At 31.5% G+C, this 21,514-nt stretch overlaps 1 protein-coding gene and 2 long non-coding RNA genes across 3 annotated transcripts; all 3 read right to left on the bottom strand.

Moving 5' to 3' along the window:
• Nucleotides 1–775: 775 nt before the first annotated feature.
• On the bottom strand, nt 776–2,470 carry LOC126892125 (uncharacterized). Its single transcript, XR_007700681.1, has 3 exons — nt 2,135–2,470; nt 1,883–2,074; nt 776–1,820 (listed from the first exon to the last, which is right to left on the bottom strand). It is a non-coding gene; the product is annotated as an uncharacterized LOC126892125 (long non-coding RNA).
• Nucleotides 2,471–2,535: 65 nt separating this feature from the next.
• Nucleotides 2,536–8,171, bottom strand: LOC126892129 (uncharacterized). The gene is made up of 2 exons (XR_007700685.1): nt 8,064–8,171; nt 2,536–2,654 (listed from the first exon to the last, which is right to left on the bottom strand). It is a non-coding gene; the product is annotated as an uncharacterized LOC126892129 (long non-coding RNA).
• Nucleotides 8,172–9,366: 1,195 nt separating this feature from the next.
• LOC126892122 (uncharacterized) lies at nt 9,367–20,620 on the bottom strand. The gene is made up of 3 exons (XM_050661596.1): nt 19,473–20,620; nt 19,034–19,351; nt 9,367–18,098 (listed from the first exon to the last, which is right to left on the bottom strand). Exons 1-3 carry the CDS (start codon nt 19,972–19,974, stop codon nt 16,351–16,353), a joined length of 2,568 nt encoding a protein of 855 aa, XP_050517553.1. The 5' UTR covers nt 19,975–20,620; the 3' UTR covers nt 9,367–16,350.
• Nucleotides 20,621–21,514: the final 894 nt, after the last annotated feature.

Raw genomic sequence — 21,514 nt, 5'->3', positions numbered from 1 at the left:
GTTCCTGTTTTTAGTGTGAAAAATTTATTCTACTTCATCTCTCCATACATTTCAATACACTTAATATTTTATTTTTGTTTCATTTATAGACATGCAATTTTCTTGCTTCACCTCTCAAGTTTCTAAACAACTTCAGCTTTTTTTCTTGTTAAGAGGACTATGTCATCTGCATAAATAATGGTATACAGTGATGAGCGTGCTATTAACTGGCAAAATGACACAAAAGATGGAAACATATAGTACGTTGTGAAATAAAAGGAGATGAAACTAGTAGAGGTGTACAATTATCAACCTACAAATTTACATTACATTACATAATTTCCCACCTTTAGACCTCTGCGACAGTTGTCATACTCCTCCCACACATCTAAAGGTGACAAACTATGTCATGTAAATTTATAGGTTTCTATAGATAATTTTACATCTCTTTTTATTTCACAACATATGTTTTCCATTTTTTGCGCTATTTTGCTGGTTATTAGAGTGCTGTTTACACGCCTGGACCTCGGAGGTAATCTACACTATGTCGACATGGTGTTTTTTTATTAGTTGGATTATACACATTGGTTATATATTATCATTAAAATATAGTCATATTGTCTTTTAACTAATTATGGGATATATCAGATTTTTATTAACATCCTAAGTGCTCTAAACTTTGTTGCAAACAAACGCTAAACACAGTTGCTCGAAATGACATAGTGTAGTTTACCTCTGAGGTCCAGATGTGTAATTAATTTTATATTTGGTAAGGAAAGGTTTGTCAAATAAATACTTATTTAAGAAGAGGGAAACTCATACTCATTTATTTTAAAATAAAATATAAAAAATACATATTAAGAAATAAAATAAAAAATAATATATCTAACATAATACAGATTCAATAATGTATTCTCAGAATAAATAAACAAATTCCAGTTGAACAAGAGAAAGACAGAAGGTATATTTATATTCCAAAAATATATGGTGAAAGTACAATAGTAGAGTAGCAGTAGACAGGTAGGTAAAATAAATGATGATAAATTGATAAAGCACTGGAAACAACGATAAAGCACTAGAATCAGGCTAAATAGCATCTAAAATATGAAGACCAGAGAAGATATAATTTTGAACTATACAGGGCATACCACGATTCATATACATTCATCAAAATAGGACCACATTCTAAGAGGAAGGATAGAAGCATATGAAATATAATTTTGAACTATACAGGGCATACCACGATCCATATTATGCATTCATCAAAATAGGACCACGTTCTAAGAGGAAGGATGGAAGCATATGAAATACTTTCCAAAATAAACACACAAATGTCAGCTGGACATATAACGAGAGAAAGACTATAGATTAGATATAAGGAACAAACAGAATAAGACATTGATATTTTAAAAATAAAAAATTGCAAGAACAAATCCTGAAATAGATTGGAATGGAGCTGTATTCCTCAAGAGACCAAAACTCAAACAAAAAGGGCTGTCGAACAATGATCATGATATTTTGAGAAATAATAGACAAAAAATCAAACACAATAAGAGTAGGTATTCAATAATGTATTCTCATGCAAAATATTGTTGAAAAAAATGTCACCAAAAATTTAGAAATTGTTCCACATCATTAACATGTCTATTTACCACCAGATCATTATTTACCTAGATTGTAAGGTACTGCTGTAGCACATATTATTGCAAGACATGTATATAATTTGGTTTGTAGACCTTGTTGAAGACAAGGAAACTCTTTTCCAGGTTCCAAATAGCTTTTCTACATTTCTTGTTCTCACATGAGTACTATGGTAAAAATCTTATTTTCTTGATCATTACCTAAAAAGATATTTATGTCTATTAAATAACCTACTATTTATTTAGCAATTATCAATAAATACCTGGGTGTAATACTGGGGTAAGTAGATAGTGTCTGCATGCATACCCACTACTGTCATCTATTCCTATTAATAATCCTGGAATTTCACTTCTTTCCATTTCACAATTTCACTCTTAATGCTCTTAGATCAAATATTGAATGACTTGATAACCTTGTTGTTGAACAATAATACACATAATTTCTCTTCTAGTACCTACAAATTCATTTACATAAGAGCCTGAATAACATAATATATTGTATGTCTTTACAGTACCTGTACATTTTTGGAAAGCGGGGTCCTCATAAAAACTGGTTATATTCCTATAAGTAGCATAAAACCTTTATTGTTTAAGTTAATGCGCTGATTCGCTGATGAACTTCAATATTGTAATACTCCATTGTATTTTAGATTATATTTTTATCTTGAATATATCGCTTTTGTATACTTCCCGGGCGATTTTCTTCTCCAATATTATCAATAAACTCTAAAAATGCTTTTACTTCTTCATACATTTTTGTTGTAATTAGAAAAACAAAAAATATATGTTGGAACTGAATTTAAAATATTCAAAATTCAAACAATAACAAACAAAGTTAGGTTAGAATCGCGGTCTTCTTCTTCTTCTTCCTTTTTTTTGGGTTTCGATTTTTTTTTAATCATTTACCCAGTACATGTTGTTGGTTATGCGCGTCTTGCTCAAGGCAATGCACAACCAGGTGTCCTGTCAACTTCAGATCTATTTTTTTTTTTTTGGTCCTATGTGGTCCTTGTCCTTCTTCTTGTTTTTCTGTAGCTAGAGGGGGAAAAGTGTTACAACATTTAAGGTTAACTTAAGACTTTTCTCGTTTGGGGGTAGCTTCCAAACATTTTCACATAGGTTTAGGGCTGGCTACCTTCGGTTAGGATTAAGGATTTTAAGGATACAAATATAATTTTTGACATTTTAGGAGATTCCCTGTATTTTCTGAAGTATTTATTTATTGTTATTGTTATTATTATTATTTTTTCAAAATTCTATAGATCTACTTGAAAAAATTTGATAAATTTATTGATTATCTTAATAACTTTATTCGAGGGTTTATATAAAATGCTCTGTAAAGATATTGGACTGTCTGTTCCAGCTTTTATTAGTTCTAGATACAAATCCATATCTTTATGTTTATTTATGGGGCACTCAAAGATGATGTGTACCAATGTTCCCATAGTACCGCATTCGCATATCGGTGTTTCCGTTTTGCCTATTTTGTGGAGATAACAAGGAGTTTTGCAATGTCCACTTCGTAAACGATTAAGGTTAGTAATATTGTTCCTACCCAAATATCCACATTTGTTATACCAAGGTTTTATAGGGAAACTATCCTGCAGTCCATAATAGTCCGGATATTTACCTTTAATTTGGGAATACCAGTTATTGTAAAATTGAGTCAAGATGTTCTTTTTTGTAACACAAAAGATATCTGTGCTGATGTTTTTTACATCATATGGTACTCTTAATTCTCTCCCAATATTGGCCAAGCTATCTGCCACCTCGTTGCCTTTAATCCCCTGATGTCCCGGTACCCATTCTAATCCTATTGAAAATCCCATATTATTTGCATCTACCAGTAGTTTTTTGGTCATTATAGTTACATAATCCATTTGGTCCCATTTGTGACTAGATATTTTGGATAAGGCACTTTTTGAATCTACAAAGATCACTGCTTTCATGATTTCCTTTTCAATACATACCGACATGGCTTTGTATACCGCTATTATTTCAGTTGTGCAGATTTGTGTGTAGTTATGGAGTCGTGACGAATATTTATAATTGATGCTTGGGATGTAAATTCCAAATCCCGATTGATTTGTTTGTGGGTCTATTGATCCATCTGTATATACGTGGGTATGATTATTATATATTCCACCATATTTAGCTATGAACCTTTCGTTCGATTCAATTTCATATTTTTCAAATTCTAGACTTTTAATTGTAATGGGGTATAGAAGAGTTTTTCTTTCTACCTCATATATAGGATTGATTTTATATCTAATTATGTTTTTTGTTTTTTTGAGTATATTTGTATATGCTAGTGAGTAATCAGGTATGACCTTGTTCCTCCAGAATCTATTGTTTGCATTTATTGCTTCGTTTAGCTTATTTAGACTCTTTACTATGATATTGTTTTTTTCCGGCATTTGTTTGAGTATATATTTATGTGCTAGTATCTCCCTTCTAACTTGTAACGTTGTTACTGAACATTCTGCTTGCAATATTAAGATGGGTGTAGAACGTAGACAACCCGTTACGATTCTCAAGGCAACATTCTGTACTTGTTCCAACCTCATCATCAAACTTTTACTGCAGGGGTTTAAAAGATTGGCTGCGTAATCTAAATGAGATCTAACTATTCCTTTGTATAAACTCAAAAGAATGTTCGGGTCAGCTCCCCATTTTGTACCACAAATTGCTCTCATGACATTTATTCCTTTGTTTGCTTTAGTTATCATGTCGTTAATTTGAATTGTCATATTCAAATTGCACTGTAAATGAAATCCCAGATACTTTATTTCATTTTTCCATGGAATTTCCATATTTTGATATATCAAATGTGGGAAGTTATAAGCCTGACTTCTTTTTCTAAATATTATTGCTTTTGATTTGTGTGCTGAAATTTTAAAGTTGTGTTTCTCAAACCACTCCTGTAAATTTATTATATGGGTATTTAAGGAATTAATTAGCTTGTATATATCAGATCCTTGCACCAGAATTACAAAATCATCTGCATATTGAAAACACTCCATCTCATGGTTTATTAAATCATGTAGGGATCTAGTATAGAGATTAAATAATATTGGACTGAGTGGAGACCCTTGAGGCAATCCAGTGGATGCTTGCATTGGGCCTAATATATTATTTGATTTGTCTTTAACGTAGATATTTCTGTTGAGCAAAAATTGCAAGATCAAGTTTGCATAAGTTATTGGGATGTCATACTTTAATAAGTATTTATATAGCAAATATATATTGACTGTATCATATGCCCTACTGATATCCAAAAAAATTCCAATTGTATTTAAATTTTTACTAAATCCAGTTCTAATATAATTAATTGTTAAAGCTAAGTTATCGTTGCACCCTTTGTTTCTTCTGAAACCTAACTGCTTAGGGCTTAGTATCGATTTTTTTTCCGTTATTTGTTCTATTCTTAATTTAATTATATTTTGCAAAATTTTGCCTACACATGACTCTAGAGCTATGTTTCTATAATTATCCTCACATAAAGGGTCTCTATTGGGTTTTAAAAAGGGAATGACAAGGGTGTTTTTCCATTCTTGTGGAAAACCTGTGTTTCTTTTAACTATTTGATTAAATATTTTTGACAATGTATCTAGCGCCACCAGGGGAAGTCTGTTTATCATGCTATATGTTACAAGATCTAAGCCAGTAGCCTTATCCTTTTTATTTATGACACTTATTATTTCTTGCCTTGAAATGTCCTCCACATCCTCGTTAGTTAGGGTAACCATGAACTCAGGATCTGTTATGTCAATTGCCAAATTATTTAATATGTTCTGAGCTATGTTTTTGTTGGGAAGTTTAGCAGGGATTACAGCATTTTGATATGTGGAGAATAGCTTAACTGTTCGCCATATTTCAGATAGAGGAGTGTCCCTTGTCAATCCATTGCAAAAGCTTTTGAAGCTATTTCTTTTTTTTGTTTTAAATATTTTTTTACTGTATGCAAATATTTTTTTGATTTCAATATAATTTTCATTGCTTGCTTCTTCCTTATATTTTTTAATTTTTTCTTTTCTTGTTTTTATTAAATTAGAGCATTCCTTATCCCACCAGGGAGGGCTTTTCTTTTTTCTTATAGATTTTTCTGTTTTCAAGAGAGGTATTTCCTCATCACTCACCATTTCCATAATTTGTGTAAATGAATTATAGTCTTCACACCCATTCTTCATCAAGTCTTCCATTTTTGAAGCATAATTCTCCCAATTGACATTCTTTGTATTTCTTTTATGACTTTTTTGTGTTACTATATTTTCATTTACAATTGCGATTTTGCAAGAAGTTGGAAAATGATCACTGCCTCCAGAATCCTCTAACACATCCCATTGGCATATATTTGCAATTTCCGAGGAAATTAGTGTTAGGTCTACCGCTGAGGCATTCTGTCCAGGTAGGGTAATCCGCGTGGGTCTCCCATCATTGCAGCAAACTAGATCCAAATCCTCTAAGGATTCAGCAATTATTCTTCCATTAACATTAACAGACACTTGACTTCCCCAAAGTGCATTATGTGCATTCATATCCCCCATTAAAATTTTATTTCCCCTGATTTTATTTATGCGTCCAACCCAACTATTTAAATTTATTTTTGCCCTAGGATGGATATAAATGTTAATAACTGTAATGTCCCAATCTATTATTTTTATTGCTAAAATTTGAATTTTACTAACATTATTATTATACCTATATACTATTTTGTGATCCAGACTATTATGAACCACAGTAGCTAGGCCACCATAACCATCCCCTCGATCCAACCTATGTATTTCATATCCTCTTAGATAGAAGTGATGATTATTTTTTAGCCAAGTTTCATTTAATAGAATTAATTTGGGTCTATGTTCGCTTATGAAATATTTCAGACTGTTATAGTTACTGCTTAAACTTTTTATGTTCCATTGGATAATAAGTGGATTCTTGATATCCATCTAAATCTAGCAACTTTTGGTTCGATGAGCTTTCATGTATAAATAGCTGGTTCAAGTAATTGATTATATGTTCCTTATGTTTCCAATCTAGTTTTTTTAATATCGCATTCAGTGTTTTTTCTGTGTCCCTCTCTAGTTGCTCTGTACGGGAACATCCAGGAGTCTCATTGTTTACTGCACGAGCTCTCTCTTCGCTTCTCCCATTTGGAGATAATAAATATTGATTGTGTACTTCTTTATTGTATGTCTTATTTGTTTCATTAGCCTTTCTTTTATTTTTGTTTGAGTTATTCTCCATTTTTCTACTAAACAGGTGTTCAGGGTTACTCTTTACATTTTCTATCCATCGCATATTGATGGGAATTGTCTCTAAATTATTTATTTGAGTTTTATGTAATGTTGGGAATTCCTCCTGGCTCATTCTGAATATATTATTCTCTTGCGATTTTCTAGTAGAAACATAAGGAAATCTCTCGCATGCCTCGTAGTATGAAAGATTGTCCAGAGACATGACAGCCTTAATATTCCGCTGTCTCACATACTCTGGACACTCCTCATAGGTACTTATATGAAAGCTGCTATTACAATGTAAACATTTCATCGAACAATCCCCTTCATGTATTTTTTCCGCGCAGTTTTTGCATTTTTCTCCCCCTCTACAAAGATTTTTTGTGTGTCCAAAAAGAAAACACCGATAACATTGAACCACTGGTATCATGTATGGTTTTACCCTAAAAGGGATCCCATATATATTCACTTCCTTCGGGATTACTTTTCCCGAAAAGGTAAATGCGACCGTTTCTGTATCAATATATTTCTCCGTGTCATATTTAGACTTCCGTTTAAATCGTCTTATTTCTAGTACTTTAATGTTGGCCGAAGCCAATCCCGAAAATTTGATTAGATCTGCATCCGATATACTAGTATCTACATTATTAACGACTCCCCTACATGTTACGTTATTTGCCGGAATAAACAATTCATATCCATCATTTCTGACCACGTCATTTAAAACAAATTTATTAGCATCCTCCCATTTCTTGAAAGCAACGCTAATTCGGTTTTTTCCTTTTTTGCTAAGTTTAAGTACATTCTCGATTTTTTTGTCATTTATGTATTTTGCTAATTTCAAAAAACTATAATTACCGACGTTATCGCCTTTTGACTCCATAAATACCTCAAAGGGACCGGTATCAGTGTACTGATAATAGAAATGTTTTTTTCCTTTTTTTATTTCATTGTTATTATTAGTGATTGAATTAGCATTGCTATCAAGTAATGGTGTATTCTTTAAACTACTATTATTTTCAGTGTTTTCTATATTATCTAACATCTCCTCATCACCGGGGGGGTTAGCCCCCCCGGTAGTATCCCCCATAATTAACCGTGTAATGCAAAGCTGTCTCTTTTTTACCTAACTAGATAATGTATAATTTATTTTATTCAAAGAAAGTACAGGAAATTTAGGAATTCAACAGATAGGAAATTTGTTAGTTACCTCTATTATGTAGTTCCTATTTTGTTTTTGTCGCCTGCGTTTTTTTTTGAATTATCACTTCCACACTGAACTGTCACACAACCGAACGTTACGAAAGCTCATACAGCGAATCGCGGTCTTGAGGAAGGTCGATGGATGACTTGAGATTCGCCTGTCATTTTACGAGAGGATCATCGTAGGAAAAAAATTTTGCATTTGGATCCATATCATATCCATATCAAGGTCGGTAATGACAGTGCTGTGTTGTTGGTTGTCTAACGGATTCGAATATATCTAACCTTCATCTTTTATGTACATAAAATATTGTTTATTATTTGTTTATGTGGTTCTTCTATGGCTGTGCTTATTATTTATGGACTTATTTAATAAGGCCAGTGCCAAGAATTCTCTGAAAACAAGCATAGATATACAATATCTCATAAGGATTCGTTTAATTACCTACGTGAAGAAAATAAAAGTTTTTTGAAGAATTCAGCAAGTTGAATATGACATATCTGATTAACCGGATTTAAATAAATTGTAACTATTATTATAGGCTGTACATTAATGTATTTATCAGTAAATCAACAAATAAAACTTCCATGTATTTTACTGCTGTGTTTATTTAGCTTTTAAAATGATTTTTTAAAATAAGATCCTATGAAATTGTAATGAAATAATAAATATAATATGTAATTTTAAAAAAATAATTTAATTATTATGTACTAGCATTTTTAGCCAAAACTAATGATAAAATAGGCTTACGTATTATTAAGCTTCATTTGCTTAAACAACTTATTTCTGGTAAGTAGCTACCTCTACCTACTAAAGTAAATAGTTTGTATCCATTTGTCTCAAAATGGTCAGTTTGCTTGTAGGATGTTACTCTAGCTTCTACGTCAATGACTTATAGGGATAGGCGCAAAATCTTGGTGCAATGCTAATTAAATGCACTCATTTTTTTTCCAGTCCTGAGAAAACTAATAGGTATTTTTGAACAATTTAAACGCAGAATGCAAATACAGTATTATCAAGAGCCAAAAGTCCCTGTAAACTTCTATGTTTATTTTAGTAAGTTACAGGGATGAAAAAAAGAAAAATTTAGTGTGAATTTGAATTTCAAATATTTTATTGAAAAGAAAAAATAAACTTTTTGTTTATTCTAAGAGACTTTCGGCCTTCGGCAATAATGTAATCTTTCATTCTGCTTTTAAAATTTTCAAAGATATTTACTAATTTTCTCAGGATTCGATAAAAAAATGCATTTAAACAGCATTGGACTAAGATTTTGCGCCTACCCCCTTATTGACTAGTAAAAAACAGATTTTTTAATTGTTAGACATTTATTACACACGGGTTACAATAATTTACAACATTACACTTATAGAGAAGAGAGAGAAATATGCTTTAGAGCCCACACAGACTTTTTAGTCAGCTTCTTAATCAGTACAGAGAGGTATGCATTGGTGAATCGGTGTAATGTGTGCATCTGCATAACTCTCTGTACTGATTAAGAAGCCGACTAAAAAGTCTACAGTCTGCGCTGGCTCTTATTGTCATGAAAAATTGTACAATTTTATCGACAAAGCTTATAAAAAGTCAAGAAAACAAAACAATAACAATTCAATTTACTAAAATTACATAAATCGACAATGTAATTAAAAAATAATAATAATAATGAAGTTAAACAGAAAGAATCAATTGCAAAATTTAAATAAATTGCAAATTTCATAGTCTACCTAGTAATTAATAAGTTTAAAAGTTAAGCTGCTGCATACGACACTCAAATATAGATAAAAAAATAATAAAAATACTACTTGTGTCAATGGTCAAGGGTACTGTAATTTCTTAGTTATTGATTAATTAATTTATTTATTTATACTGCACATTTACAGCAATGATGCCATTTATAAACACACAGTTGGTCAATACAAAGAAATAAGAACATACAATTTATACAATACAATAAAATAAATACACTTTAAAACAATAAATACGGGTATCACAGTTTATGTAACATAGTACTCTTTTTCATATTATATAGGTCAAGGTCTTCACTCACGATAAAATCGTTCGTTGCCATTAAGCAGTTTGCCATGGGGGAGTTTGCTTATTCTGGAGTTATTTTAAATAAACTGTGTCTACATCTAAGTCTTTGGTCTGGTACATTAAAATTTATAAATTAAAGAATCGTAGGAGAATCTATAATTTGATAAACTATATTAAATATAAAAATGATTTGGGCATTTCTACGTCTTTCGCTCAATAACACAGTGTCAAAAAGCATTCTCTGCAAGTTATAGGAAACCTTAAAAGGATAAATCCCAAATTTCTTTAAAGACCTTAAAAATTTCTTCTGAATCCTCTCTATCATATCACTATGTGATATGGTGGAGGGACTCCATATGGTATAACAATATTCGAGTTTTGACCTCACATATGCATTAAAAAGCTTAATTGTAGTGTCACAATAAAATTCTTTACTGGATTTTAGGATCCCTAACAACACACAACATTCCAGGAATGTACTACCAAAGTTCTATCAATATTTGAATGTCCTGGACATTTAGGGAACATTCGGTGAACATCTGTTTAAATTATTCCTGGAATGTTACCATAAGACATTCTGTGAACATACTACCAATGTTCATATATTTTAAGTTGCGAAATAATACATACGTGTAACAGATACAACATTACTTATAACATACCAGACAAACTAAGTGACACTTTAGGCCTACAGTGCAATAATATGTCAAATTTAAAGAGTTTTCCAAGTTCAATTAATACAATATTATAAACATACAAATGTAATAAAAATTATTGTTCGCGAATATTCAATTTGGAATGCGATTTTGTTAATAAAAAAAATACTTATAACTTATGCAAAACCCAAGAGAGGCATTTATATTTATTTCTTTTGCGTTCATTTTCAAATTCGCCGTGCATATATTTTTGTGCATGGCGCTTGAGAGGGCATCACGTGACTAAAAACGACCAACCAACGACCTCGCTTCGGCCATCTTGGCATCTTCATCTTGCCACCTTTGTATTATTTGTGCTTTTTAAGAATATTTTTTTAATTCGGATACTTTTATAATAGCTTTAATAGTATTATTAACATAGTGAATAAAATGGTGTCCTGTTTTTAACGCAGTTGGAGTAGCAGAAACAAATGTAGATAAAAAAATCTGCAGGAATAACGTTTCAATTATGACAGAAGCTCCAAACAAATGACTGTGAATGAAAATGAAAAGCCCTATTAAAAGGTTAGTATGCAAATATGTAAACGAAGGCATGCCCTGTATTTCAGAAAATAAATTAATACTATTAATACCCTAATAATACTATTCATAAAAAATCTTTTAAGTAACCTAGATATAACAAAGTGAATAAAAGGCATAAATCAGAAGAATTATTATTTTATTTTATAAGTTAATAATTGGTCATATCCATTTATTATTTTAATAATAATTGTGAATAAGCCACAATAACTTCGCTTATTCCTAACTAAAATAGTAAATAGAGATAATAACAATAGGATTTGTAAAACTAAAGTAATTCTTTTTGCGTTTTTGCTAATGTATGCCTTTATAAATAGGATGGTAGACCACACACTATAATATGCAGTACCAACTAATGAATACACAGAATATTATAGTCGATTTGCTAAACTCAGTCTCAGTACAACTGGCTAGTGATTTTAGTAAATAATTTTGCCAATTTGGTAAAATTGCAAAAAAAAATAATAACTAAATAGTTAATAATTACTGTAATTTTGGCAAAATTGGCCAAAAACAAAAAAAATTACCTACTAAAATCACTAGCCAGTTGTGTCAGAGTTTGGGGAACTGACTTACTAATAAACAATTTCTAAGCTGTTTTATAATATTTTGTGAGTCCATTAATCATATTTTTTATTTAAAACTAAAATTTGTTAATAATGCTTAGTAATGCCTATATTTTGTATTTTTAGCTTTCCAGAAGATCCTGCGAAGAAGACATGAAGTATAGATCAGATTTGTTAATAGAGGAGTATGTTCAAAACACTTTTTAGAAAAAGATATTGACAGAATTTCACTTTCATCTGTTCGTTTAAGAGACTGTGCTGTTCCAATAGCTTATGTCACACAGGTATATGCATTTTTTTTCTTGGTTTTAACATCTTTAAACGCGAAATACACAATAGCTTATCGAATTGATGCCATGTTATTTTTCTTTATTAAGGTCTTTGTTTATTATTGTGTATGTGTATTAACAACAGAAACATTTTTGGTTATTCTTTATTTTATTTTATATTTTGTCATCAAGTGTTCAGTCAATGTATGTAGTTTTCTTATGTACACCTTTATGGGTTTATACCTGGTGGATGTATATTTCAATAAATAAATAAATAAATAACCTAATTAATAATACAGTCTGTACAATATAGATACTGTTGTAATTCATTATCTACATCGGAGATCTAAGTTGACATTGTTGCCCAACTGCAAAAAATTTTTGAATTCATTTTAAGTCAAATATATCACATAATTATTGCGAAGTAGATTATACAACAAAACAGATTAATATTCAATGTAAATAAATAAAAACATCAGAAATAGAAAACAAGAATTAAGGTATAATCTTATGTTACAGTTATTAAGGTACCAAGGGTATTATAAGGATAATAACGCTTGAGGTCAATGGTGTTTTTAACAAGGGCCTGAGGGATATACGTTGACCGAAAGCGTTATTATTATAATACCTGTGGTGCCTTCAACGTTTAATGTCTGACTAAATTATTCTTTATATGTGAAAAATTTGAATGAATTTTGAATTGATTAGTTTTTAAATAAGTACATTTACCAGTAACAGTAGTAACATAATTGTGGTAACCATAGTTTTACTTAGGTTGATATTTGTCAACTTGACAGTATCTAAGTCGTTATTTAAATTTAATGCCCAAGGGCGTTATATCGTACTTAACAGACTTCGAAATGTCATTATTTGTCAAATAATGTACCAGTAGGACATTAAAGTAAATAATAAAAACAATAAATATAATGAATACTAAATACTTATTTGTTTGTGAAAAATCTATTTCTTTGTGGCTTTTTTGTAATTAACTATTCTAATGAGGAAATAAGCCACAATTTACTTGAAAAAATAATTTTATTAAGGTTTCTACTTCCACGTCGGATGTCGTTGTCAAAATACAAAATGTTCATTATTATTATTTTATTTATTAAATATTATTTATTATTTATTTAAATATTATTTAATCTTTATTTTTTTATTATTATTATTTATGCGTATTATTACCTGTAAATAATATTTCTTCTGATTGTTAATTGTAAAGGATAGAAAAATTACCTTTTATTTTATTTTCTTTTAGAATCAGCTGAGAGAAGTGGTCTACAAAAAACCAGAAAGGAAACGGAATATGTGGCTACGAAAAGCAAAAGAAAGGTTTACAAAGCAAATGTGACACATTTTTTTATAATATTTAGGAATGTCAGTAAATTACATTAAAAAATGTATGTAAAGATTTTTTGCAATAAATTTTTTTTATATTTATCAAGGATGTATTATTTGGTATGGCCACATATCGTCAGCGATGTGACAATACCTCCTATCTGTTTTTTTCAAGAGATTTGTAAGATAGACTAAAAACTTGTTTCGGCCACCTCCTGTTTTCATATATTTTTTGACTTGTTTTGCAGTAAATTCAACTATCTATTTACTACAAAAAAGTCAGAATACGTACGAAAACAGAAAGTGACCTTAAAAAATGTTTTTCGTCTCCTGCAAACCTCATGAAAAGACATATAGGAGGTATTGTCACATTACTGACGATATATTTCAGTGAATGTCTAAAAAATATACTGTGAATGTTCAAAGAACGTTCGTAGACATTCATGGAATGTTCTAACAAGACATTCAGTCTAAAAATATACTGTGAATGTCCAAAGAACATTCATGGAATGTTCCAACAAGACATTCAGTCTAAAAAATAGACTGTGAATGTCCAAAGAACATTCGTAGACATTCATGGAATGTTCCAACAGAACATTCTAAGAATATTTAAAATGCTGACACAGCACTTTCCTGGGACTTTCCAGGGACATTCGTGTGCATTTGGGGACATTCCAGGAATGTTTTCAATGTCCTGTGTGTACATTCTAGGAACATTCATGGAATGTTTTGTGTTATTAGGGATAAAGCCTAACTGTCTATTGTCTATAACAATCATTAGTTAGTTTGAGAATGTGCTCATTAAAGGAGAATGTGCTAGTGAATAACACCCTTAGATCTCTGATTTTTGTTAACCTTTCAAGTTTTACTTCATTAATAAAATAATCTGTTCTTATTATTTCTCGCTTTCTAGAAAAAGTCAATAGTTTACATTTTGATTCATTTCAAGTTCAAATCATTATTTTTACAGAATCTGGATATACCTTGAACACAGAATAAATAACCACACAGAAGCGTAACTGGTGCAATCCCACTTTTGCTGCCTTGAATATCTTGTTGTAAATTAATACAGTCATGTTCGTTTTTTATCGTAAGAAATAATTTTAAATCGTCTGCAAATAGAAGAAACTTAATTTTATATAAATTTTATATAATCAGTGATGTCATTTATGAACATAACAAAAAGTAAAGGCCCAAGGATGGAACCTTGCGGAACACCTGACCCAGTTATAAAACTGTCTGAGTAGCAGTTCCCAAATTTGACTACATTAGTACGGTTGGTAAGGTAAGATTCAAAGAATTTTATAAGTTTGTCAGAAAGTGCATATGACCTCAGTTTTTTTAATAGTACTGAATGATTTACTCTATCAAAGGCTTTTGCTAAATCAGTAAAGATAACATCAACAATTAAGAAAATCTTCTACTGAATAATATGGTCTTTCAGATAGGTAGGCTTTTGTCTAGGCTAAATTGAGTTCATTCGAAACAGATCTTATAGCATAGCAAGCTGAAGATAGTTTCTTCCTTAACAAATCGATATGAAGGGACCATTTAAGGTTTCTGTCTAAAAAAATACGAAATTTTACAGAATCAACGGTACTGATCTGGCTGTTATTAAGAGGTAAGGGTTGAAGAGCTCCTGAGTTGTTTTGCTATTGTATATATGATAATGCTGTTTTATCTACGTTAAAGGAGAGTAAATTAGAGTCAGACCAGGTTTTTATTGATCAAGTAGATCAAAAGTTATAGTAGCTTGAAGATTTGCAATATTTGAGTTGCTCCAAGTGATACTGGTATCATCAGCAAAAAGAAAAACTTTTCCCTCGATTTTTAAGCTAGTGATGTCATTAATAAAGATAAGGAAAAGTAGAGGACCCAATACTGAACCTTGAGGTACCCCACATACAATGTTTTTGAGACTAGAGTCTGTACCATTTGTTCTTCTTCTTCTTCTTGTGCCACTCCTATCGGAGATTGGAAATCATCAAGGCTACCCTGATTTTGTTTACAGCTGACCTAAAAAGTTCATTAGTGGTGCAGCCAAACCACTCTCTCAAATTCCGCATCCACGACATTCTTCTACGGCCTGGATTCCGTTTTCCTTCTATTTTTCCTTGCATTATATTTTGAAGTAATGCGTATTTATGACCTCTCATCAGGTGACCCAAATACTCGAGTTTTCTTCGTTTTATCGTTAATTTGTTATAACCAGTTGTTTCCTATCATCCAAGTAAGATTGGAACCAATTTAAAGAAATACCTCGAATTCCGTAGAAATTTAGTTTTTTTATCAAAATGTTGTAATTTACACAATCAAAAGCTTTGGCGTAGTCACAAAAAACTGTGGCAATGTGAAGATTATTGTTCAGTGTTTGATAAACCTCATGTAGTACAGAAAACATGGCATCAGTGGTGCATTTATTATTTAAAAAGCCGAACTGATTTTGTGATAAAATGTTTTCAACGAGAAAGGGCATAAGTCGGGCTTTTATGAGTCTCTCAATAATTTTGGAGAATACCTACCGGTAGTAGTGCAATAGGTCTCTAATTGTAGGTATTAGATATTTCACTACCCTTATGAAGAGGAATAATGATGGCTGTTTTTAGGCACTCTGGAAATTTACCTTTTTATATAGTTAATCAATAATTAGTGAGATGAGGACTTCCAACACATTTTCTGGGAGATTAGAAAAAATTTTTGTCGATAGACCATCAGTACTACAGGAAGATTTGCTTTTGATACTATTGATTGTTTGGATCAGTTCAGATTTATCGACTGGTTTTATAAACAATTAATTCGAGACCTTTCCTGAATTAGGGAGATAGAAAATGGAATCTTGTGAAATAGAATCTTACAGTTTAGAATATGAATGCTCAAAATTAAAATCTGTACTAATATTAGGCACTTTAGCTTCAGAGTCTGCAAGTGCTAGTTTTATGCTTTTTGTCTCATGAGCTAAAGGCTGTTGGATATCTTTTTGAGATCTCCGTTTGCGCTTGGCAGAAAACATTCTAACCTGAGGTTCAAGTTTTTGAGTGGTAGTTACACTCTCCTTAACTTCAAAGTTAACCTGACCATTGGTATTATAAATATCAATTGCCTTATCAAGGTACTTTGAAATAATGTTTTCATCAGCTTCACCTAAATTAAACCTATTATTTAACCCAATGAGTACCTCAAGCTTAGAATTTAGTAAGTCTCTGTTAGAATTACTACTACTTGGTACTGCTGAGATGAAATTATTTGTAACATTATTAGATTCTGATTTAAACACTGATGGAGCATGACCTAATACATTGTTGAAAAAATAAAGACAACAGGCATGTATATGTTTACAAATATTATAGTTTATAACATTATCCAAACAGCTGCATTTAAAACAATGAATGCAAATTTGGCAACTTTTACATTTAAGCTCACAAAGGTCAATGCAACCCTTACCTATTTTTTCAACCAAATAAGTATGATCATTATCATTTGAAGAAATTACACACCACTGCTTTTCATTTTTTTGTTGAACACAGTCCCTTGAAATGTTTCCACCTAGCCTATGACTATTTCTGATTTTCTGTATTTTTCCAGATACTTTATGCTTTTCTAACTTTATGACCCTCTCAAACATTTTGTCCCGTACCAGATTCATTAATGCATTTATGGTCTTATCCAGACGTTTGCATTTTCTACCTTCCAGGTAAAAATGTTTTATCACTTTATGGAGTGATTCTAAATACATATTCGTATTTATGCCAAGATATTTTCTGTGGCAATAAGCCCACATTTCTAGTCGATTCAAATATGTCCTAGAAAAATACTGGTAAAATTGCAATGTATCAGAATCATTTTGAAGCTGATGAACAAAAGTTTTTAGCTCATTCTGAAAAGCTTCCCCATCTATTTCTTTTTGCAAGACTTTTAAAGTTTTTAAAACAAGAGATCTTTTATTCTTATCTAATATTTTTCCAGAATTTTGTACCCAGTTCTTGTTTATATGCCAGGTACATAACAGTCTATTAGGTACTTCGCTCATAACTGATTTCCATGCATTGTAAAATGCAGGATAGTCATCCGACATAAAAACATTTGCCGACAATAATCCAACACTATCTTTAATACATTGAAAAAAATGTTGAAAGAGTGTTTCATCAGATCTGTTTGAAAAACAAAATGCTGCTGGTACCCCAGAACCATATTCATCAACAATAACAACTGTGTATAATTGAAATCCATACTGGTTTAAACCGTGAGTGCCATCAATGCAGATTTTGTCTTGACCAAATGAAATAAGTGACTTTTTCTGAAATTCTGTCATTATTATTAAAACAAAATCATTTTTATCAAACACTCCCTCATAATCTTCTTCACTGTTTTTATAAAATAAAACTGGGTTGTTTTCCAATAATTGCATGGCTTTGACCCATAATTGTACACTGACTGCATCATTTTTGTGCCTTTTAGTAGTGTATCCAATTGAAAAATCTCGTACAATGTTGTTAAGGTCCTTTTTTTCAATCAAGTGAACTCTCTCCATCTCTCCACTGGGTGCACTTTCTCTAATATCACTGAGTACTCTGCCTATTGGGACCCCTTGAGACAATTTACCTAGAAACAAAACCAATATTATTATCATATTTTAGTAGCTATAAGAGGGACTTCTTGTTTCTAGGTGTTGGATATGGATGCTTCAGAAGTCAATTCACAATATTGTCACAATGACGACCTCTCGTGGATTTCGGCTGAACTAGCTTTGAGCGTATTTTTAATGTCAAACCAAAGAATATAGACCTTATAGGGTACTGCCCTGTAACGTTTCAGCACAGGATTTTGTGCACCAATTGAGTAGGTGCATGTGGCCTGGCAATGAACTACAGTATTTTCAAGGGACAAATAAACGTGACCATCTGTTTCATTCAAACTCTTCGTCTAGGAGAGTATATATTCTTTGGTCAAACGCTGAGCGCACATGCATTTAAAGCAAGTAGGTTATATTAATTATTTATTTTACATGTTTTTTTTACAAATTTTATATACAACATTGACGCCAACTTTTTTTGAAACGTGAATAGATAATGAATATTACCTATGCATGTGCGCTCAGCGTTTGACATTGAAAACATCCTCAAAGCTAGTTTAGACGAAATACACGAGAGGTTGTCATTGTGACTTAACATCGGAAATCAGTGTAAGTCACATTCTTCCTAAAAATGGCTTACGAGAACACATATTATCATATACATATATTATAATTTTCTTGTTCGTATTTATGAATATAATAATAAATAAAGAGGGTTTATTTTTAATGAATCCTTATTTTTCGGCAACTACTTTCACAAACATCTTATTATCTCATTTTAAACACTTATTAACTTACATTGATTGGTTTCTGAGGCATCGATATATTGACAAGATCAACATCCAATAGGTAAAAAAAAAAATGAAAATAATGTTTATTTATTCACATGGTATATAATTACTTCATTGCAATAAACAAAACATATATTAGTTTTATATAGTATCTATTTTTTTCTATAATTTACCTGCTATTTTAATCCTGTCTGTCTCATCAATTCTTAAACGCCCTAGTTCATTACAATGACCAACATGTACAGGAAAGAAAACAACTGATATGCATTCTTGGTTACTTGTAACAATCATAGTAGATGGACATGTACGTCCAATTTTATTTGTTCCCATAGATTTCGCATTTCTTTTAGGGGTTTCTGTTATCCGTGGAGCTTGAGATCTATGACATATATAATATGTCCTTACACCCTCCTTTAATTTTTTTTCACTGGTAGACAAAATATAATTTGCTTTCAGTTCTTGTTCTTTTGCAGAACGCCATTTATTGAATTCTGAAAACAATTGAAAAAGGCTGCTATTAATGTATTTGGCTAGACCAAGTTCAAAGAGAAAATGTTGATGTACCTAACAGCTTTTAAGTACTTACAAAAAAAATCAGAAAAACTTTATTACCTTCATTAGTACTGAATGTATATGTTTCAGTTATCAGATGTAAATTATGATAATCTGAGATATGACTACGAAGATGTTTGTATCTGTTGTAAGATTCTTGGCACTCATTGAATGGGCATAACAGGTTCTTACATCTATTATGTAATTTTATATGATCACATATTTCATTTTTTGTGTCAAAAATAGATCCGCATGTATGGCATTCATATTTGTCAAGAGAACTTGGGCTTTGGTGTTTCTTTTCATGTATTTTCAAATACTTTTTTGATGCATACAGTTTATCACATCTATCACATTGAAATGTTGTGCCTGGAATACGAAACGTTTTGTGATTCTTGCTGTGATGCTCTTGCAGTTTTCTTTTCGACGGAAAAGTTTTATTGCACTGATGACACTCATATAGCACTTCTTTAAAAATAATATTATGAAATTGTCTGTAATGTTTACTCAACGCCTTTTGGGAAGAATACGTTTTATTATCACAAGTATTACAATCAAACATTTTACCTAGGACCAGTGAGATGTTTTATTTTATATTATTATATTCAAAGGTAATAAATTTAGCAATAAGACCAATTTTTATAAGACTACAAGCCAGAAGCCACAGCCATAGAAAAAGCACATAAAATAAACATTAAAGATTATGTACTTAGGTATTATAAAACAATGTACACAAATGTACATAAAAGATGAAGGTTATGTTTTATGTTATGATTGCGTTTTCTATGCTGTGGTTATGATGGTTATCCGTTAGACTTAGACAACCAACAACACAGCACTGTCATTACCGACCTTGATATGGATCCAAATGCAAAATTTTTTTCCTACGATGATCCTCTCGTGTCATTTTACACTTCCCAAGACAACGTCGTGTCTCGCATAGAAAAAAGTGTTGTGTGATTCATAGAGGTATATATTAACATAGAGGGAGCCTACCTTCCGCGCTTCCTGACGACAAGATCTCATGGACTGGTTTGCTGCATCTCTTTCTAACACATTGTATCAAAAATCTATGACGACATTCAGTGTGAACATAGGCACGGAAGAGTAGGACAACTGTAGCAGCTTTACTATGCGTAAGAGTGAAACAGCACTAATCCAAATAAAAAAGATGGTGTCGTCACTTCGCTCTGAATGACACTCTCTCTATGCTAATATATAACTCTATGGTGTGATTTGGTAGAATGCGATCTTACCCTTCAAAAAATATGTCACGTATTTCAGCGCCATCTCAGCACCTGGTTAAATGGAAGGATACTACAAATCTGGCCTCCACATAAGTGGTCTGTAGCTTCGACATGATAGGTGTGAAATTTTAAACGTTCTTGCTGTTGATTGGATAGGAAGAGTGGCATAATCTAGCCTCCATGCTAGGTACATCATAGCCTCCATACGGTACTTCCAATATTTAATATTTTATTTATTCAAGTGGACAATAAAGGTAAAACACAAACAACTTTTGTTTCTTACTTATTTATTTATACAATAATGTGACATTTTACATAGAAATATGAGTAATTTGGATTAAATAAATGTTTACTTGTCGAATTTTTTCACCGTCTGCACACAACAGCTGAACGGAGCTATTAGACCTAACAACAAAACGCGAAATAAAATGTGTTTAAAACTGTTGGATAAACAGTACCTACAATCAGAAAAACTTACCTTTAAAAAGGTACTCGATTATGAAATAACAAAAATATCAAAAAACACGACTGAATATCAGCTTTTTATGGTGACACAAACACATCACATAACCGACCATATAAAATAAGTGAACGACAACGAACGAACGAACACGAACAGAGATTACAGATTCACAGATAGCGCAGGATTTGTCAAAAGTCACGTTCCACCAATCACAATGCCGACATCAGCGCCTCTGACTAAATGGAAGGAAAATAAATACGATTACATGTTTTTTATTAGAGTGAGCGGGGCATGGTGTCTCGAGATCGGTTTATAAAACACAAAGTTGGTTCAAGGTCGGTCTTGAGCATCGACGCTGTCTTGAGACTCGACTATAAATACGGGCCTCGATA

This window comes from Diabrotica virgifera, chromosome 9 (genome assembly GCF_917563875.1).
Source record: "Diabrotica virgifera virgifera chromosome 9, PGI_DIABVI_V3a".
NCBI classification, from domain to species: Eukaryota; Metazoa; Arthropoda; class Insecta; order Coleoptera; family Chrysomelidae; genus Diabrotica; species Diabrotica virgifera.
Note: the sequence above shows the minus strand (reverse complement) of the source record. Positions and strands in the feature narration are given on the sequence as shown.

Excerpts from the sequence above, each read along its gene's own strand:
- LOC126892122 (XM_050661596.1), bottom strand. The coding sequence starts at position 19,974 with ATGTTTGATTGTAATACTTGTGATAATAAAACGTATTCTTCCCAAAAG. Across the intron at positions 19,352-19,472 it reads TACATTCAGTACTAATGAAG|AATTCAATAAATGGCGTTCT; the intron begins GTAATAAAGTTT and ends AATTGTTTTCAG. Across the intron at positions 18,099-19,033 it reads AGACAGGATTAAAATAGCAG|GTAAATTGTCTCAAGGGGTC; the intron begins GTAAATTATAGA and ends TTTTGTTTCTAG.